General features: G+C 34.7%; 1 protein-coding gene across 1 annotated transcript; it reads left to right on the top strand.

Moving 5' to 3' along the window:
* Positions 1 to 498: 498 nt before the first annotated feature.
* LOC129395578 (gamma-taxilin-like) lies at positions 499 to 19611 on the top strand. The gene is given in 10 exon segments (XM_063602018.1): positions 499 to 564; positions 1596 to 1766; positions 3202 to 3396; positions 5820 to 5939; positions 7399 to 7473; positions 8368 to 8455; positions 9017 to 9372; positions 9549 to 9641; positions 12021 to 12116; positions 13606 to 19611. Coding segments are annotated over 7 exon segments (795 nt in total). The 3' UTR covers positions 9097 to 9372; positions 9549 to 9641; positions 12021 to 12116; positions 13606 to 19611.
* Positions 19612 to 20702: the final 1091 nt, after the last annotated feature.

Below are 20702 nucleotides of genomic sequence, written 5' to 3'. Positions count from 1 at the left end.
ACTAGACTTTGTAAAGCAAATAATGGAAAAGATACAGAACTTTTTGAAGAATCATGGGAAATTTTTATAATTAAATAAATGCTAAAATTCTGTTTTGTGAAACATTTATGGGAATTATCACTGACAGTTTTTGTACATTTTCAAATAGTGTTAAAGCAGCAACTCCATATTGTAAATGCACAAAACAAATATTTAGCTGATAATCAACTCCAAGAATAAAGCTGTAACAATAATAGTTACTATTCTCTCATGTGGTCCATATTTACCTCCACTTAGCTGGCATCTTCAAGTGCCACATACTTATCAGCAGCCTGGCACCTTCTGATATTTTGAGAAGCAGGAATCCCTGAGCATAAATGTAAATAGCTTAGAACTGTCCAAAAGCAAAGACAGCAGAAAATAAAATTGTTGCTTGCTATGTTCAGGAAAGGAATGCTTCCATTGGATATGGAAGCCAGTCTCAATTGTTACATCAGCCTGAGGAAAATCATGTGAGAAATGCCAGAAAAAGAAGACAGCAACAAAGAAGATAAAAGAAAGACTGACAAAAGCATTGAATTTCTGGTAGAAAAAGCAGTGTATTAGAAGGTTAGGAGATTTCCTAGCTGTCAGCCATGAAAGGGTTAGGGAAGAAAGAGCAATTTGGTTGCATACTGTAGCATGGTCATCTAGGGTGGTCCTCAAACACATAGAAATCACACAAGAATTGTCAAATTGAAGATTTGGATTTAGTAGATCTGAAAAAGCACTTTGTAAAATTGGCCACAGTAGAGGTGGAAGTGACTGAAATACTGCATTATTTATTTATTTAATTTATTTATTTTAGTCAGAGTCTTGCACTGTCGCTAAGGCTGGTATGCCATGGTTCAGTCACAGTTCACTACAGTCTTGAACTCCTAGGCTCAAACAATTCTCCTGTATCGGCCTCCTGAGTACCTGGCACTACAGACATGCACAAGCATGCATGGCTAATTTTTTAAAAGTTTTTGTAGAAATGGAGTCGTGAACTCCTGGGCTCAAGTGATCCTCCCACCTCAACTTCCCAGAGTGTTGAGTGAGATTACAGTTATGAGCCACCATCCCTGGCCAATATAGGTGTTTTTAATACCTATAAGAATATTGCCTGCAAGGATGTTTGATAGGTTTCTTGATATTTCATTCTCTCTTGAAATGTTTGCCTCGTCAATGTTTTATTTTTCATAAAAGCTTTACTCAAGAATTAGGATGACCACTATGTTATCTAGTAGTATAATTTGGAATCATTTATTATAAATCTGAAACTGACTTGACTGATGAATCTTGAGCACTGCTTATTGTGTTCTAATTTTGGTAGCTGTTTCAATAAAGTAGCTCTTGTAGAATAGGAAAACTATATCATTTTAGTCTGAAATAAGCTTTTGATTAAAAGGTTACTTTTTCCTGTTAATAAAAAATGGAGATTAAGATTGCTTTTCTTGCTACACAAAATTATTTACATACTTTCCTGTCACTAGAAAAGAGGGGAACATAAAATGTTCCATGACTGTAATTGCAGTGCTTAGAGCTATAACTCAGATTACTATACTTCCTAAATGTAAAGTGGTTATTAATTTTAGCTGGAGGAAAGCAGGAATGTTAAGAGGCAAATGAAGATTCTGCAGAATAAGCAAGCTCAGATTGTCAAAGAGAAAGTTCACTTGCAGAGTGAACACAGCAAGACCATCTTGGCAAGAAGCAAGCTAGAATCTCTTTGCAGGGAACTTCAGTGTCAAAATAAGACATTAAAGGTTAGTTGGTTTATTTTACTGTATTTCAGGAACTACTTAGGCTGCTTTTATAATCGCCTTGTATCTACTTGAAATAAATTCTTGCTCTATGTCTTTTAATGGGAATTAGTTGCTATAATGGCTGCTTGTTAACTGGCTCAGGTACACTTGTGCTGGTAGATCAGATTCCTAAGCAGACAACTTTGTAGACATCTTAACACAGAGATACCTTGCTTTTTGTTTTGCTTGAGCTGATGCTGCCCGTGAGGTAACTCTAAAGACTCACTCTATGTAAATTTTGGTTTCAGATTCAAGGATAAGCTCTACCTTAGTCTACTGTATACTTGATCACAGGGAATCTAGATGACATTGGTTTTTATGTTCACAGCTCTCCTGCTTAAAAAGCTCACAGTTGCCAGATATTTTTGTTGGCTTTTGGTGTAGTTGGTTATCATGTCCTTTTTTGGTAATGAGTGAAAATCTTAGCTGAAATGAAGAAACTGGTAGCCATAGTCAGTGTGAGTTTGAGAAAGAAAACACACTGTAGAGCTCTACTATAAAGTTAATAGGATAGATTGTTAAACTACATTCTGCCATCTTTGGCTATTTGGTTGCTAAATACTTTAGAATATTACTTACAGCTAGACTGATTATAACAGAAGAAGGATTAAGTATGACAGCTTGTCTCAATAATGGAAGTAAAAAGCAGAGATCCTGGAAAGAATCTGCCATCCATCAGAGGAATTTGTCTGACTTTGTGGTATTGCTAGGGGGTGTATAGTTGGAGTATTATTTTGATGGTGCTGGATCACCCTCATCACAGCAAACTCAAGAACATAGGACAGCTTGTGAAATACGTTCTTACTTGTAAGGTTTGTATTTATTTTTCTTGCTTTTGAAATCTTGGATTTAAATATAATAAAAGCAGATAGCACTGTCAATATTTAGACTGTACTGATAACTGTTTAGGTAAAGGTCTTTTGACACTTGTATCCTAGTAAGACTTTGAAAGTAAACTTTGTAAAATAATGATTTAGTTTGTCCCTTCCCTCTTATAAAATTGAAAGTGTAACTCAGAAAGTAGGCTGTAAGATCTTCAGGCTGATGTAGGATGGTATACTGCCTAACCAGTGAGGATGACTTTTGGGAAAATAATGTGGAAGAAACTAACTGTGGAGCAGCACCTTACTTATATTTAATTATAGTACAGTGAATATCTGGATCAGCAGATGATACTTATTTTATAGTAGGGCATTTGCTTTTCTCTAATTATCTACTTAGAAAAAGCTGCTTGCTTTTAAATGAGAGATTTCTGGTCATAAATAAGGGGGAGGAATTATAGTTTAAAAGCAACACCTCATGGGAGCAATAAATGAACTCACATAGCAGTAGCTTCTTTTTCGAGAGCTTTATCTGTAGGTCTATACTTTTAACATACATTATTTTGGATAATAAGGAAGAACATATGCAGCAGAAAAAAGAGGAGGAAGAAGTTCTTAAAGAAGTAACTGCACATTTCCAAATTACTTTAACTGAAATTCAAGCCCAACTGGAACAGCATGAAATACGCAATGCCAAACTGCAGCAGGAGAACGTGGAAATGGGAGAAAAGCTAAAGAAGCTCACTGACCAGTATGCACTGAGGGAAGAGGTAAATGGCATTTGGTTTGTTTATAGACAGCTGCTCACAAGTAGCAAAAGCTACACCCTACCGTAAAGTAAAAACTCTTTCACAGGACAGTATTTTAGAACTTTTGTGTATGCACAGTGGAAATTACATGTTTATTAGGAAAAGAGTAGAAACCTGTAAACAGAATGACTAAATTGGAGCATCACTTGGCCCAAGTGTCAGTGGAGTAGGATAAGTAAAGGGATTTCTAGGAGATGTGTACCACTTGTCTTCCATATGATGCTACAAGATTGTCAATATAGCATACAGATATTTTTCTCTTATGCAATCTAATAATACAGATTTGTTCCCTAAATGCTCTGTATCTCAGATTTCTGTGACAATCTGAACAATATAAATAGGAGAATTGTGCTAGTTGTGAGAATAAGGAACCTACTAATTACCCATCACCAAGTCACATTGTTTGTGTAATCAATGAAGTAAAAAGTCTGTGGAGGACTCAATAGTTGTCGAACCTAGTCATTGGAGTTATTTTATAAATTGATGTGGAAGTTGTATGATGGCTAAATAAAAAACAAATAGGTGATAACCTGCTTATTTGTTTTTATTTTTTCTTTACTTTTAGAGGTCAATACATAGGGTAAGATTTCAATTTTCAAAGGATGCATCCCCTTCCTTTATTATGCTTTAAGCTAGTAAAATATATATTTAAATCTTTACTTAGTAGATTAAAATTGGAAATAGAAAGTGACAATTTAAAAATTAATAAAACAGTAAATATTACTTTATGCATATCAAAATGTTATTTTAATTTACACCTTTTCATGCTACTTTTGAAAACATTTTTCTTTAAGATTTTGAGTATCTTTTAAACCATTTTCCTCTATGTTTCAAGAACATTTCAAACTTATTATGGAAGCTGCAAACTTATAGTAGAATATATCACTTGGCTTTAGCAATTATTTACTTTTGTTTCTAGCAACTCTTGTTTCCATCTATTTTTAAGCAAATCCAAGATATTATATCATTTTATTTATTACTATTCAAATATGCATCATGAAATAAGATTCTTTTTAAGCCATAATCACTGTACTATTTTTACTCCAAAAGGTTAAACAATTGCTATGTAATCACATACCTTCTCACTGTACTGTTTAAATATCTGTTACTTCCCTTTTCCTTCAGATTGTACATCAAGATCAAAATAAGGTTTATACATTTTATTGTTTTAATATGTCTCAAGTCTTTTTAGTATATAAGCTTCCCCCCCCCCCCTCTTTTTTTTCCTTGGAATGTATTTATTAAAGAAATTTTTTAGGCCTATATAGTGAACTTATAAAAATTAAATTTGTTTTATATTATAAAGCATATTATGAATATCATCAGTTTTTTTAAAAGAATCCTTTAAATTCCATTGTTTTAAATAATGGTATTAAAAATGATTAATTTTATTTTATTTTTTATTATTTTACTCTTTAGGATTTATATTATTTTAACTGTATTAAACTCTCCAAATTTGCTATAGAAGTAGCAGATTGGGAGAGGACATGTGTTCAAGTTGTACTACTTGTATGTCTTGTTTAGAAATTACAGTCTTTTTCTTTTATCAGAAAATAATTGAATAATGATAAAATCAGTTGCAGATTAAGACAGATTATCTGTTGTAGTCTTCTCAAAACTTAATTTAAGTACATTATTTTCAGCTAGCATTTCTTCCTTCACATAGAACCTCCATGTGTGGAGGGATTTCCTAATGAGTTTATTGTATGTACAATAGCACTTAATGATATAGCTTTTAAATAATAACAGGATTTTACCAAATGTTTAATATGTGCCAGGCATCAAGCACCTTACACAGTTTAATTATTGCATAGATTTGGACAGCAACTCTGCAAGTTAGGTATGGTCATGAACCTTTGCAGATAAGGAAACTGTGTTTCACAAGGAGAAGAAAGTGTCCTGGATCATACAATAAGCTAGGATTTGCTCCAGACCATTTTTTTCATTTTATCAAGCTACCTACAATTAAGGAATTTCAGAAGATTTTGTGAACAAAAAATGTCCCGGAATTATGTGTGTAATAAATGAATTTGATATTTTGATCTCCTTATCCATCTTTTTCTTGATAAAATATCAGCTTTTTTTTTCCAATGTAGGGCAGAAGCAAGAAGTACAGATATTTTGATGGGGACAGCCCACGTCTGATAGGGTGGGACATGGGGCAGCAGTTAGAGGGTTGTGCTCTTTCCAGTGTGGGATAGTTTGCAAGATGATATGTTGTAGCCACTTCTGCAGTGACGGGGACAGAAGGAGTCAGTGTTCTTAACTACAGTGGTAGCAGCAGAAAAGAAGGGTAAGCAGGGTTCTAGAAATTTGTGTTATATTTTCTCCCCACTGTATTTATTTCTTTGGTTAGTGATGCAAGAAATTCTGTTTTCCTGTAGCAAATTAATAAAGCGTTCAAACATAAGGAATTACGACAACAGCTTGTAGATGCCAGACTTCAACAAACAGCACAGCTGATAAAAGAAGCTGATGAAAGACATCAGAGAGAGAGAGAGTTTGTAAGTTCTACTTCTTGGAAAAAAAAAAAAAAGATCGCCAAAATTGTAACCAAAGCCATTTAAAACAAACTCCTCACTTAACATAGTGCCAGGGCATGCAATTTTGTTTCTTACTCTCTGGATGTGGGATATGTGAGTGTGTGTGTGTGTGTGTGTGTGTGTGTGTATTAAGCTTTCTGTTTCTGATGAAATTTCCTATGAAATTTACTGGAGATAAGATTAAATTAGTGGAAAAACAAGATAATTTTGCTTTCTATGTAGTGGTCACCAAGTTAAAGAATTGTGCCAGTTATTAGGCAAGATAGGCTTTGAGATTTAGGGACAGTTAAATTTTACACCAACTTAGTGAACATGAGACTTCTACCTAGTGTTACATTTCATTTTTAAATAAGCAATTTAAAAATTGGTAAATGATTTGTTTACTTTGATTATATTCTGGTATAATTTTCTGACAAAATTATCTGTGTCTTGGTCAGCATTGTTGCTAGAATATGTATTCGGATTTTGTCTGTCCATAATTGAGAACACAGAAAAAATCTAATTTGACTATACCCATTTACCCCCATGGAAATGAAACTATATTCTATGAATGAAAAATGATTTTAATAATGTGGTGTATTACATTTTCTTCATTCAAGTAATGTAGGCCCTGAGTAGAGCATGTTATGAATATTTAGTTCCTTAGTGTTTTCTCATTCAAGCCTCTCATATTGAATGAGTCTAGGGTTTGGAGAGATGTTTCACACAGCATGTCTCTTCAGTGCAAGCTGACAGATATCAGTGCACAATTAAAGAAACTTAATTGCACCTTTCAACTTGGAGTATAAATTTTGTATGTATCTATGTATATCTATGTGTGTATTTTGTGGTTTAAGGCTTATCTACATAATATGTGACATTTTACCTCAGAAATTCAGTGACTGAATTTCACAGCTGCTTCCCATGCATCTTTATTATCTATGTTTCTGAAAAACTCAAATACTAACCAATCTCTTTTCTTCCCTTAGCTGTTCCTTTCCTGTGGTTTTAAAAAAGTGACCAGAAACTAGGTCTCTATTTTCATTGCTTTGCTGCATGTTCTTTTAACCTGCTTTTATCTTTTACAGAGTTGAGGGGCTTTCTAAATAACCTAGACAATGTCAAGATTCTTAGCTGCGTTTTCTGTCTAAAAGTGTAGATGTCTAGTTATTCCTCATGTAAAACACAACATTTCAACCCTGAGTATTATAAACTTTATTGTGCTTCTAGGTTACTTTTTCTCTTTAAGCAATTATTCCTACATTCCTAAGTGTTAACCAGTGGAACAGATAAGAGATAGAAGTAGTTAGAAATTGAGATAATTGGGTTGACCTGTCATTGTTGCCAGGTTAATTACTGGAAGATTAAGCCTATCTGTTAGACATTTTGACCATGTTTATAATTGTTGTTAGTATTCTGTCAGAATGTTTCTGTTTTCTAGTTATTAAAAGAAGCAACAGAATCGAGGCACAAATATGAATAAATGAAACAAGAAGAAGCACAACTGAAAGAGCAGGTAACTTAACAACAGAGAATAGCAGAATTTGTGTCTTCTTGTTCCCAGCCACAGACTAGAACAGAGGATTTGATTCTTGTCCTCTTGGAAACTTTCTCTTCTTTTAGGGTGACCAATTAATTCTGATTTGCCTTGATTTTTTTTTTTTTTTTGGCATTTTTATGGCACCATAAAAACCATAAATGATTTTTATTCATTTTGGCACCCCTAGTTCCAGGTTGATTGTGATGGCTGGTTGTGATGGCTATTTTGAAAGTTGGCTTTCCTCTGTCCCAGATATTTTCTCTAAAACCTTTAGAATTTTGTCTTATGGCTAGCTACATAGAATTTTAAAATATTACAAATGGCCAGACAGTTCTACTTCACCATAAGATTTTGTGTGTGTGTGTATGCTTTCTAAAAAAATATTGGGGCTCTCTACATTTTTCAGTCTGGACCCCTATAGTGTCCCATTCTAGTCTTTGTGTGCTTTTATTGTTTGAGATAAAGGAAACAGATGCTGTATGTTCACTTTCTAAGGAAAGATATCAGAAATGTTGTGCAGAAAAAACATAGATATCTGTGATTTTCCAGAAAATCGCAATGGAACATCTGCACTTTGTGTACTTGATGTGAAAGCTCCTGATTTAGGATACTGCAATAATAAGACTAGCTATTGCTTTAAAGGAGTATGTAGAGATAGGGATAGACAGTGTGCACAGTTATTTGGAAAATTTTCTAAGTCTGCTAATCTTCTGTGTACAGAAGAAGTGAATTTTCTAAATGACAAATTTGGAAAATGTGGTTCCTGTTGTCATTTTTATGATATCATTTGTGGAAAGATTGTCCGTCACTGGACACATTCAGAACCAGTATCAATGACAGACTTTGATATACAATATACTTACTTTGGAGGTCACGTATGTTTGTCGGCACATGCAAGAAATGGTTCAAAACATGAGGGACCTATACAGAACCTGTGACTACTTGTGGTCAGCACAAGGTATGTAGATTCCAAGGATGCAGATATGTTAGTGTAATAAATATAACAAGATTTAACAAATTGCAGAGAGATTGGGTTTGCAATGAACATTTCCATTGTCAGTGTGATCCTGGTTATGAAAAAAGGTAACTAAATGTAATGTTCTGCGTGGCTTGCTGCCGTTATTCTCCCACCTAAAATAAAAAGTCTATGATGATGGCATTAATAGAAAATTGCTTTTTCGACCTCTTTTAGGTTATCTTTTTCTTAACTGTACTCCCACTAATTTTATACCCCATCAAACTATTTGGCTTCTGGTTTATTTTTCTGCATACATAAAGCAAAGAGTTAGCCTTAGAATTAAACTAAGAACTAGATACCCTCAACTAAACTAAATACTCTAAAGGGATGCCCTTTTTACAAGAAAAGGTTTTCAAATGTAAGAAGACTTAGTAATACCCAAAGCATTATGGTTATATGAAATTCACAGCTATACCACTGTACTTCAATTTTTATTACAACTGATGGAGTAGAGCTAATAAGTGATTTTACTTTTTGTTTATTTTGTTTTGTTTTTTTCAGACAGAGTCTCGCTGTGTCGCCTAGGCTGGAGTGCAGTGGTGCAATCTCAGCTCACTGCAACCTCCGCCTTCTGGGTTTAGGCAATTCCCCTCCCTCAGTCTCCCAAATAGCTGGGACTACAGGCACTTGTCACCATGCCCGGCTAATTTTTGTGTTTTTAGTAGAGATGTGTTTTCACCATATTGGCCAGGCTGGTCTTGAACTCCTGACCTTGTGATCCACCCAACTTGGCCTCCCAAAGTGCTGGGATTACAGGCATGAGCTTCCATGTCCAGCCTTACATTTTAACATTTACAGTTAAAGATGATGAAGAGAGTGAAGTTTCAGTGCATTTCAGTGTGTTATAAAAATTTCAGGTATGTATTCTGCAGTCCAGGGATTGGGTGTGTGTTTCTGTTGTTTTTCAGTCATGTATCAAACCTAATGTTTAATTATATTAAGTTTTTTGAAAGTTATTATGTTATTTTAAAATCTTTTGGGGTTTTAAATTGCTTTTCTGAAACTCTGAATATTTGATCATTTTTTTCTATAGCTTTTCCTTTATATGGATAAGTTTGAAGAATTCCAGACTACCATGGCAAAAACCAATGAACTTTTTACAGCCTTCAAGCAGGAAACGGAAAAGGTATTTACATATTTTTAATAGAATATTATGTAAAAAGTAATTGATACAAGAGGTTATTTTAAGCATAACTGTGGCCAGGCGTCGTGGCTCACACCTGTAATCCCAGCATTTTGGGAGGCCAAGATAGGAAGATTGCTTGACAAGAGGAGTTCAAGACCAGCCTGGGTACCATATTGCTACAAAAGTGGGAAAAAAAAAGTGGCCATACGGGGTGGTGTGCAGTTGTAGTTCCAGCTACTCTGGAGGCCAAGGTAGAAGGATTGTTTAAGGCCAGGAGGTCGAGGCTACAGTGATCCATGATCATGTCACTGTACTTCAGCCAAGGTGACAGAGGGAGACCCTGTCTCTGAAAGAAAAAAACAAACAAACAAAAAACATAATTGCACTTATATGAGTTTATATTAATCTGATAGTATCTTTTTTTTTCTTTCACCAGCTTATTCAGGTATTTTGCCCTAAAATTGCCCCAGAATACTAATTATCATGGTATTCTGAGACTTCTATTATAATTAAAGAGAATTCTTCCATTAAGGACAGTTTATTTGTAGATGATTTTTGTTTAGTCACCTCTTTTAATTACCCAGTTCTTTCACATAGCCTTATGTAAACTAAAAATTTTATATAAAATTATTTTAAAAATCCAAGCCAAGGAAAGTAATAATATATCTTGGTAGGAATAGCTTTATTTCTGAGGACCTAGCTAAACCTGAAATATATTTACTCTTTGAAATTTAAACTACATATATGTATAGTTTATATATATATATATATATATTCACACAATATACAAGATGTATTCTTAATACAAAATTTAATTATATATAAACGATATATATATTATATATAAACTATATATGTATTCACACAATATACAAGATGTATTCTTAATTAATACAAAATTTAAACCATTTTTTAAAATTAGATGTAGAAAAATGTTATGGGTTATTCCCATTCAGCATACAGGCTAAAATAGCAATTTTAAAGAGCAGAATTATCTCTCTCCCCAAATAAACACATAGCACTGCGGTTTGGAGCATAAACTCTGAAACTGAGATCTCTAACTTGCACTTCGTGACTTCCTTAGGGTGAGTCATTTACCTTGGCATTTCCCTATTTAAGTTGAGATTTCTTTAAAATGTGCTGATTGGAGATAGTACAGTAGCTGTGTCTGGGAAATTCATAAGCATTCAATATATGTTAGTCTTGATTATTATTAGATCTTTTTTTGCTATAGATGACCATAGAACAAGTTATTTAACTTTTCCATGTCTTTCTTTTCTCATGGTTAAAAATAAAAACAGCAAAAACATCTAATATACTTAAGTCAATTGGTTGTGTTAAATACTCAAATTACTACCTTCATTACTTTTTAGACTTAGTAGTTTGGAGAATTCATTGAGTAACAAATAAGTTCTTCCTGCCTATCCTTTCAGTTATGACTGCAGTGGAAGCAGAACTGTTAGGCACAGTGAAAGTGTTAGATGGACTGTAGCATATGCTACATAGTGGGTGTAAAGGTGACTGTAGTTCAGCACCTAACAGATCTTCCAGACCTCTTCTCCTGGGTTTTGTAGGAGTTTGACTTGTGATACAGTTTTGTTTGTTAACCAAAGCACAGGATATTTGCTCTATCTTACCCTTATTTTCCGTAACATTGCCTGGCTCGTTACCTGTATTTGGAACAAAGCTGATTGAAGGATATACCTAAAGTTTATCCTGAGTGTCTGGGAATTCGGTTCTTGTAGTATAGGTTCTTCCTCCCCTTATTTTTGGACCATTTTGGTCTTTATCAAAATGTGAAATAAAGCAATCTTGTGAATTGAAAGGATAAATGAAACTAAGGATTCAGAAATGTTAATACCTCTTTCCTGATTAGTTCCCTAAATTATGCTACCTCTAGCTCTTACACTGATTTCCTTTCAGATTCTTGAGCTACTTTGGGGCTGACAGTATATAAAATAATCTGATGGATTAGTGTAATTTATCATTTCTCCAGAAAACTCTTGGACATTTTTTCATATACTTCAGGAGCAGGAGGTCTCAGCTTTACTGTCCACACCTGAGCTGAGCTACACACCAGTCTTAATTGAGAGAATTCAGCTACCATGTGCTGATTCCCTTGAAATTAAGGACAACAACTTTGTTTTCTTTTAATGTGAAACTTCTGCTTTGGTTACTGCTGCTTTTACCGTAGGAGCTTCTGAGATAAACTTTACTAACAAAAGAAAGATACCACTTACTCTTATAAAGAAAACACAAGTGTCAGCTGGTTGAGAAGAATGCAGTGATGGAGGAAGGGAAGAACATTGTGAAGTGATTTCTGTGGTGGATCAGGAAGTGAAACTTAGAATTTAAGTTTATGATTATGTTGATTCACAGCTGACAAAGAAAATTTAAAAACTGGAAAAAGAAATGGTAATATGGTGTACCAAATGGGAAAATAATAATACAACACTTCTGCAAATGGCTGAAGAGGTAAGAAGGTTTTACGTGACTAAATAATGAGTACTTACTTATTTCAGTACGAAGACTAAGTCATTATTTAGTCTTAACTAAATAACGTCTGGAAGTGTGTCTTTACCTTCAGAATGTGTGCCTAATAACAACAAGTTTTATTTATACACTTTCCTGCAGCGAGTTAGATTTTCTTGCATGTGATAAACTTCTTTCCCTCAACATAGTTATCTCAGAGTTTTGTTGAAGAAAACTTTATCATATCGAGATTTTTGCTTTCCTATAAAGCAAAGTTGAGGTTGCACAAACTCAGTATTATTAAACCGACTTCCCTGTTCCCTCCATAGTTTTTTGCTTTGTTGGATTCTGGTGTTGCCCAGGAATTTGCATTTCTAGGTATTCAGGCGATGCTGATATTGCTAGTTCAGATACTGTGACTTTGAGAGTCACTTGCTCTGTGTTAGAAAAGATAGCTTTATTCAGATTTTCCCCTGAGAGCATGAGTTAGTATCTCAATTGCTTTTCTACCTTGATTTATTCATTTCCAAAAGGCAACTAAGTAGAGTTTACCAAGTTTGCTGTAAATATAGCTGAGTTGCCTACCATTTGCAGTCACTTAAGTTTTTATTTTGTAAACTTGATTGGACTAATTATAACATTTCATAAGAAAATGTTGGAACATTCTCTTCTCAAAAATGGTAGAAAGGAAGAAAAACCCATGTAAAAATAACTTTAATGAACTCTTACTGCTGGCATTTTTAAAACATTTTCTCAAGTTATTTTTATTATATCAATGATAATATGTATAGCAATAAGTATCATTTAATGGTAGATATTATAATGTATAATGAATTGATTCAGTTAGATTTTACAATGAGCAGTCTACTCAGTCATCCTATGATACTTCAGTAATGAGATAATATGGCTAAAACAAATTATTTATATTTGGGTAGAAAAACTGCAAGTAGATGAAAATAGCATCTTCCCTTAATAGTTGGATATGATTTTATGTTCTTTATATATATTTTTAGCTCTTCACTAAAGAACTTATTAGATGATAGAAAAACATAATATGGCTTATTTTAATTAAGATAATTAAAATTGACAGTTATCAGTTTGAAATTATTTTTTCAGAAAGCTGATAGATGTGCATTCCCTTGGTGAGTTATTTTATATAAAAAAGAAATTAACAATTATAACATATTATCTTTGCTTCTATAGGAAAAGTTTTGCTGGTATTTTTGATTAATAGCCTTGATTTTCTTCATACTTCATAAGTCATACTTAAAGTCAAAAGGTCCATTTTGATTACTTTAAGGAAAATGACAGATAATTTTTATCACATTGCATAACAATAATTTTAAATATTTAACATAGCACTATATCGTGAGGTTTAAGACATGAAAACAAAGCAACTTTTTTTAATTATGGCTCAATTTACTCAATTTTGGATATAGTAACCTAATGATATTTAATAAGGTTACATAAATCTTATCTTTTTTTCTTACAGAAAACTATTCGTGATAAAAATTATAAGGTCTTTCAAATAAAATTGGAGCGGTTAGAGAAGCTGTACAAGGCTCTTCAAATAGAAAGGAATGAACTCAGTGAGAAACTGGGAATTCTGAAAGGGCAGGTCTCTGTGAAAGTAGCTGATGTAGATTTAGCAGTGCCTGTGATGCATTCCTGTGCTGACCTGGATTCTTCCAATATGCTGAACACTTCCTCTAAAAGAGCCCCAGGAGTCCATCTGGAGGCTGACCCCAAAGGAGTGAATGAAGTAAAATGCTACTCAAAAGCCCTCTCCACAGGATCTCCTCTAGGCATTGATTAAGATGAAGTGTGATCATTGTACTGATGGATATATTTTGTGTACATGCTTCTCTTTTAGTTGTAACTATTGATTTTGTAATGAAAATTTCCTCTCCTTTTTCTACCATATCTCTGTTTTTTTAGAACTACTCAACTGTGTGGTAACAGAAAGCTTCTTACCAATTTCCCCAACTATGTTGCACATCAGCTTCATTTTCCCCCTTTATTGGAATGCATGTTTTCATTGCCTTCTCCTTTCAAAGTGTACGTTTGTGTGTTCATCACCTTAAATTATCTTAATTTGAGACTTTTTTATAATGGTTTCGTAATGTGAAATCAAATACTAATTTAAACTCTGGAGCCCATAATATCTACATAAAAGAAAATATAAACTGACTAATATTGTCAAGTCATTTAAATGATAAGTAAAACTTCAATGGATTAAGAAACAAGCATGGCATATTTGATTCAGATCAGTTTTTTGACAATATTTGTATGACTTTCCAAATTGATGTGACTGTAAACTTTGAATTCCTCAAAATTGACAGAATATATATATATATATATATATATATGTACACACACACACAGAGATCATTTAAATGTAAATGATGTTAAGAAAAACCAAAACAGTAGCATATGCAGGCAAGTCATTGGACCAATAGGCTTAATATTTATGAAACTGACAATTGTTCTGCTTTAGTTTCAGGTTACAATTATGTTTAAAGAAAAAAAAATCAGTATCTAGATCTCTGCACTTGGCATGGAAAATTTTGAACTATTTATTCCTTAATTTTCTTTTATTTCAGTTTCTCATAGAGCTAAATGGTTTTACATATATTCTCTTGTCAGATTTGTGGTCTGTTAGAGGTAGAAAATGGAAATTTTCCCAGTACTTAGAAATATGGTACTTAGGAAGAAGTCTAGGATGTGAATTACATATACACTTCCCCTAGTGACTGTGATAATCAAGGGGGCAGATAGCAGAGGAAAATAAGTTAACATGAAATTTGACAAATTTTATTACTTTGCCAAAATTAGCAAAACAAAAATACTCACCTTCCCCTGCTCACCCCCCAACTTTTTATAAATATTCAGTTCAGCTACCAAACAAAATACTGGACCCACTTCTTTCAGAAGAGATGAAGATACCTTATATGCCCTAAAGTTAATACCAGCAGTCATATTTTATCAGATGTAAAGCTGGATGTAAGCTCTTAATGTTATACTAAGGCAGTTTCTTAGTCTGTGACACTTCTTTGTGGTACTTGTTTTGTGTGAAAGGTAAATTTCGGGGAGAAAGCAATGTGAAAAACAGAACTTGTTCTGTTGTTTTCGGCATACTGTTTATGTTAGATACACTGTGTTACAATACAATATTACGAAGATCTGCATTGTATTTTGGAATTTGGTTTCCTTTCAGAATTATTGCTCTGGCTAGCAGTGGAAACAACAACAACAACAAAACCCAAAGGAACCCTTTGCAGAAGATTCCCTTGTAAATGGCCCTGTGGCTTGCCCAGTATCTGCAATGTTCTAGAATAGAAGTTGGCAAACCTCTCTGTTTGCCAAGCCTGCAGAGTTGAACATGTCCATAAATGTATACAATCTGACCCTGTTTTTTGGCCCTGTTTCTGGACACTGTAGCTGACCAAGAAAATGTTTAAATGTTGAGATCAATTAAATTTTTTTGTTGTATCATTCTGGAGTTGTAATATGTATAGTGGCAGGGGATTCCAAGCTATAGAAAAAACATGAGTCTAGAATGACAGAGTGTGTCATCTTCAAATGTGTATTAATATATTTCTTGATGAGACCAATATTTCTAAGTTAATGGAACTATTTTATTACACCTGATAATCACAGTTCAATTCTTGTCTGTTGCAGAATTATCTACCTCTTTCAAACTGTAAATGAAAATAACTGTGAAAAAAAGGATGCAGTACTGATAAAAACACTGCTTTGTTTTTATCTCACCTCTTTTTTAAGGATATGATTTTATAAGAGGCAGTTCTCTTTTGCTTTTCAAGACTTCTGTAGAGTTTGTGTTTTTTTTGTTTTTTTTTTTTGTTTTTTTTTACCTAATGTGAATCTTATTTTATCTACTCAACTTCGTTCAGGTTAACTAAAGATATAGATATAATGGTTAATATAGTAGCCTCTGTGTATTCTTTATAATGAATGTCACCTCAACTGTGTAACAGTGAAGTTCAAAAATAACTGTTGGAAAAAGTTGCTATTTTTAAGGTCTTAAAAAACATAGTTAATTGCACAATTTAAAGATGCGTTACCATCTGGTTAGTTGGCAAAAATAACTTCATTCAGTCAGATCTCTGTTAGCATGGCCACTCCCAAACCCCCATTCAAAATAGGTGACCTACCCCTTTTAAAGTAGGTGACTTTAAGATTTCTGTAGTTTAACTTCTGGCAAGGCTTTTAAGAATCACAGTATTCAAGAAATTTTCTACTATCAGTTAACCTTAGCCTATCCAAATTTACTGGGAACTGAATAGATATAAATAGCAGGTGATACTTGTATAAAGAATTTCAGTGTCTTGTTATTTAGTCATGGGTGAGCAAAAGTTAATATAACATTATGTAAACAATTAGATAGCTTTTACTTTCTAGACCAGTAGTTCCCAACCCCCAACTGGTAGTGATCATGGCCTGTTAGGAACCAGAATGCACAGCAGGAGGTGAGCAGCAAGTGGGCAAGTCAAGCTTCATCTTTATTACAGCCACTCCCCGTTGTGACATTACTGCCTGAACTCCACCTCCTGTAAGATCAACAGCAACATTAGATTCTCATTGGAGCACTAACCCTGTTGTGCCCTATGCATGTGAGTGATCTATCTTGCATGCTCCTTATAAGAATCTAATGCCTGATGATCTGTCCCCCAAGATGGGACTGTCTAGTTGCAGGAAAACAAGCTCAGAGCTCCCACTGATTCTATATTATGGTGAGTTGTACAATTGTTTTATTATGTATTATAATGTAGTAATAATAGAAATAAAGTGCAAAATAAATATTATGCATTGAACCATTCCCAAACCATCCTCCTCCCTCCAGCCCAATTGCCCTGTCTGTGGAAGAAATTGTCTTCTATGAAACCTGTACCTGCATCCAGAAAAGTTGGGGACTGCTGTTCTAGACAACAATGAAGGAAAAGTTGAGGCACTTTTAAAAGAGATCAAGAAGTAATGTAATGGAAAATAGAAATAGGGAGAGCCAAGAATCAGTTTCTATTGAAACAGCCATTAAATAGGCAAAAACATCAACTCTTTTGGAACTCTGGAATCTAATATAAACAGAGACCCCAGGGTACTACTTAGTTTAGAATGAAGAGGCTGCTAAAGTTCTCTAAGGATTGTGGCATTTGACTACCTGCCTATTATCCTATATTGTCCACCTTGGCAATAGTTGTGGAGACAGCAGCCCCACATTACTGGTATAGCATACTGGCTTTAACAATATGAATGAAATAAGAACATAACTTGAAGTTAATTTTTTAAAAAAAGATATCAAAATTTGTGGGTGTAGTAAAAGGAAACTCAGAGCAATGAATATTTGTAAATACATTATAAGATAAGAAAGATCTTCAATTAATAACATGTTCATACCTTAAGGAAAAAGGAAAAAGCAAACTACTAGCTACCAGAGGAAGGAAATCAATATTAGGGTATAGATATGTGAAGCAGATAAGATAAAAATAATAGAATCTATGAAACCAATGGTTCCTTCTTGGAAAAAGATCAAAGTTGTCAAACCTTTAACTGGACTTCCCGAAAATGAAAGAAGATGTAAATAAGTAAAATTAGAAATGAAAGTCGGGACATTACTACTCCACAGTAAAAATGGCTATAAGAAAATACTATGGAGCCAGGTGTGGTGGCTCACACCTGTAATCCTAGCGCTTTGGTATGCTGAGGCAAGTGGATCGCTTGAGTTCAGGAGTTCAAGACCAGCCTGGGTAACATAGCAAATTCCTGTCTCTATAAAAAAATACAAAATTAGCCAGTGGTGGTGGATGCCTGTTGTCCTAGCTACCTGGGTGGCTGAGGCAGAAGGATCCCCTGAGCCCAGGAGTTGGAGTCTACAGTGAGTCATGTCCTGACAGTGCACTCCAGCCTGGGCAACAGAGGGAGACACTGTCTCAAAACAGAAAATACTGTGAACAATTGTATGCCAACAAATTAGATAATTTTGATGAAATGTATACATTCTTTTTATATACTTTAAGTCTGGGGTACATGTGCAGAATGTGCAGATTTGTTACATAGGTATACACATGGAATGGTGGTTTGCTGCACCCATCAACCGATCATCAACATTAGATATTTCTCCTAATGCTATCCGTCACCTAGCCTCCCACCCCACAACAGGCCCTGGTGTGTGATGTTACCCTCCCTGTGTCCATGTGTTCTCATTGTTCAACTCCCACTTATGAGTGAGAACCTCTTCCCCTTCCACTTCCCTTCCCTCCCTTTTTATCTGAGGTGGAGTCTCAGTGTGTCACCAAGCAGGCAGTGGCACGATCTCAGCTCACTGCAACCTCCACTTAAGTTCAAGCAATTCCTCTGTCTCAGCCTCCCAAGTGGCTGGGACTATAGGCCTGCATCACCATGCCCAGCTAATTTCTGTATTTGTAGTAGAGATAGGGTTTCACCATGTTGGTCAGGATGGTCTCGATCTCTTGACCACAGATGGTCCACTTGCCTCGGCCTCCCCAAATGCTGGAATTACAGGCATGAGCCACCATGCCTGGCCTTGGTTTTCTGTTGTTGTGTTGGTTTGCTGAGAATGATGATTTCCAGCTTCATCCATATCCTTACAAAGGACGTGAACTCATTCTTTTTCATGGCTGCATACTATTCCATGGTATATATGTACCACATTTTCTTTATCCAGTCTATCACTGATGGGCATTTTGGTTGGTTCCAAGGCTTTGCTATTGCAAATAGGACTGCAATAAACATAAGTGTGCATGTGTCTTTATAGCAGAATGATTTATGATCCTTTGGGAATATATGCAGTAATGGGATTGCTGGGTCAAATGGTATTTCTGCATCTAGATCCTTGAGAAATTGCCAAACTGTCTTCCACAATGGTTGAACTAATTTACACTCACACCAACAGCATAAAAGCATTTCTATTTTTCAGTGGCTTCGCCAGCATCTGTTGTTTCCTGACTTTTTAATAATTGCCATTCTAACTGGTGTGAGATAGTATCTCATTGTGTTTTTGATTTGCCTTTCTCTAATCGCCAGTGATGATGAGCTTTTTTTCTGTTTTTTGGCTGCATAAATGTCTTCTTTTGAGAAATGTCTGTTCATGTCATTTGCCCACTTTTTGATGGCATTGTTTGTTTTTTTAACTGTAAATTTAAGTTTCTTGCAGATTCTAGATATTAAGACTTTTGTCAAATGGGTAGCTTACAAAAGTTTTCTCCCATCCTGTACGTTGCCTGTTCACTCTTATGATAGTTTCTTTCGCTATGCCGAAGATCTGTTGTTCAGTTAGATTCCATTTGACAATTTTGGCTTTTGTCGCCATTGCTTTTGGTGTTTCAGACATGAGGTCTTTGCCTGTGCCTATGTCCTGAATGGTATGTGCCAAATTTTCTTTATCTAGTCTATCATTGATGGTTGGTTCCAAGTATTTGCTATTGTAAACAGTGCCACAATAAACATACATGTGCATGTGTCTTTATAGTAGCATAATTTATAAACCTTTGGTTATATACCCAGTAATGGGATTGCTATGTCAAATGATATTTCTAGTTCTAGATCCTTGAGGAATCGCCACATGATCTAGCACAGAAAATCTGGAACAGAGCTATAAGAAACAGACTGAATCAGTAATCAAAACACTCACACTTCTGGGCCCCGGGGCTCATGTTTATAATCCCAGCCTTTTCAGAGGCTGAGGTGGGTAGATCTCTTCAGCGTGGGAGGATGAGGCAGCAGTGAGCTGAGATGACAGCACTGCACTCCAGCCTGGATAACAGAGTGAGACCCTTTCTCACAAAAATACACACACAAAAAACAAAAAATACTCCTTACACAAACTAAGACCTGATAGCTTCAATGTCCAAAAAATGGAAAAAGAGTGAACACTTCCAACCTCATTCTATAAAACACTACTCTGATAAAAACAATCTTCATGATCATATAGACTGATACAGAAAAGTCATTTTAAAGTACCATCCTTCCATGACTAAAAACACTCAAAAATTAGAAATAAGGGGAACATAGGAACTTTCTTAACATGATAAAGGACTTCCTCAAACAAGCCACACTGCAGCCTTGACCTCCTCGGCTCAAAAAATCCACCTGCCTCAGCCTCTTATGTAACTGGGACTACAGGCATGCACCACCATGACTGGCTTTCATTTGGTTGCCCAGGCTTGTCTCAAACTCCTGTAATCAAGTGACACTCCTACCTCAGCCTCCCCAAATCCTGGGATTGTAGACCTGAGCCACCATGCTTGGCTAAGAGCATTTAGAAAACACAATTAACATTTAAGTTATTACTAACTATAGGTACCTTGTGAATTGCATACCTATATCAAAACATCTCATGTACCCCCCATAAATATATATACCTACTACGCAATAACAAAAAAAAAATGTAAAAACCACAATTAAAGTACTTGAACAACAGTCTTCCCCTGAGGTTAAGAACAAGAAAAGTCTCTTATTTTTTAGTATTTTACTGATTTTCAAGGTTTTAAAAATTACACAAACACTACATGATTTTATAAGAATCACTATTACTGCAATAAGTGAAAAATG

This window comes from Pan paniscus, chromosome Y (assembly GCF_029289425.2).
Source record: "Pan paniscus chromosome Y, NHGRI_mPanPan1-v2.0_pri, whole genome shotgun sequence".
Taxonomy (NCBI): domain Eukaryota; kingdom Metazoa; phylum Chordata; class Mammalia; order Primates; family Hominidae; genus Pan; species Pan paniscus.
Note: the sequence above shows the minus strand (reverse complement) of the source record. Positions and strands in the feature narration are given on the sequence as shown.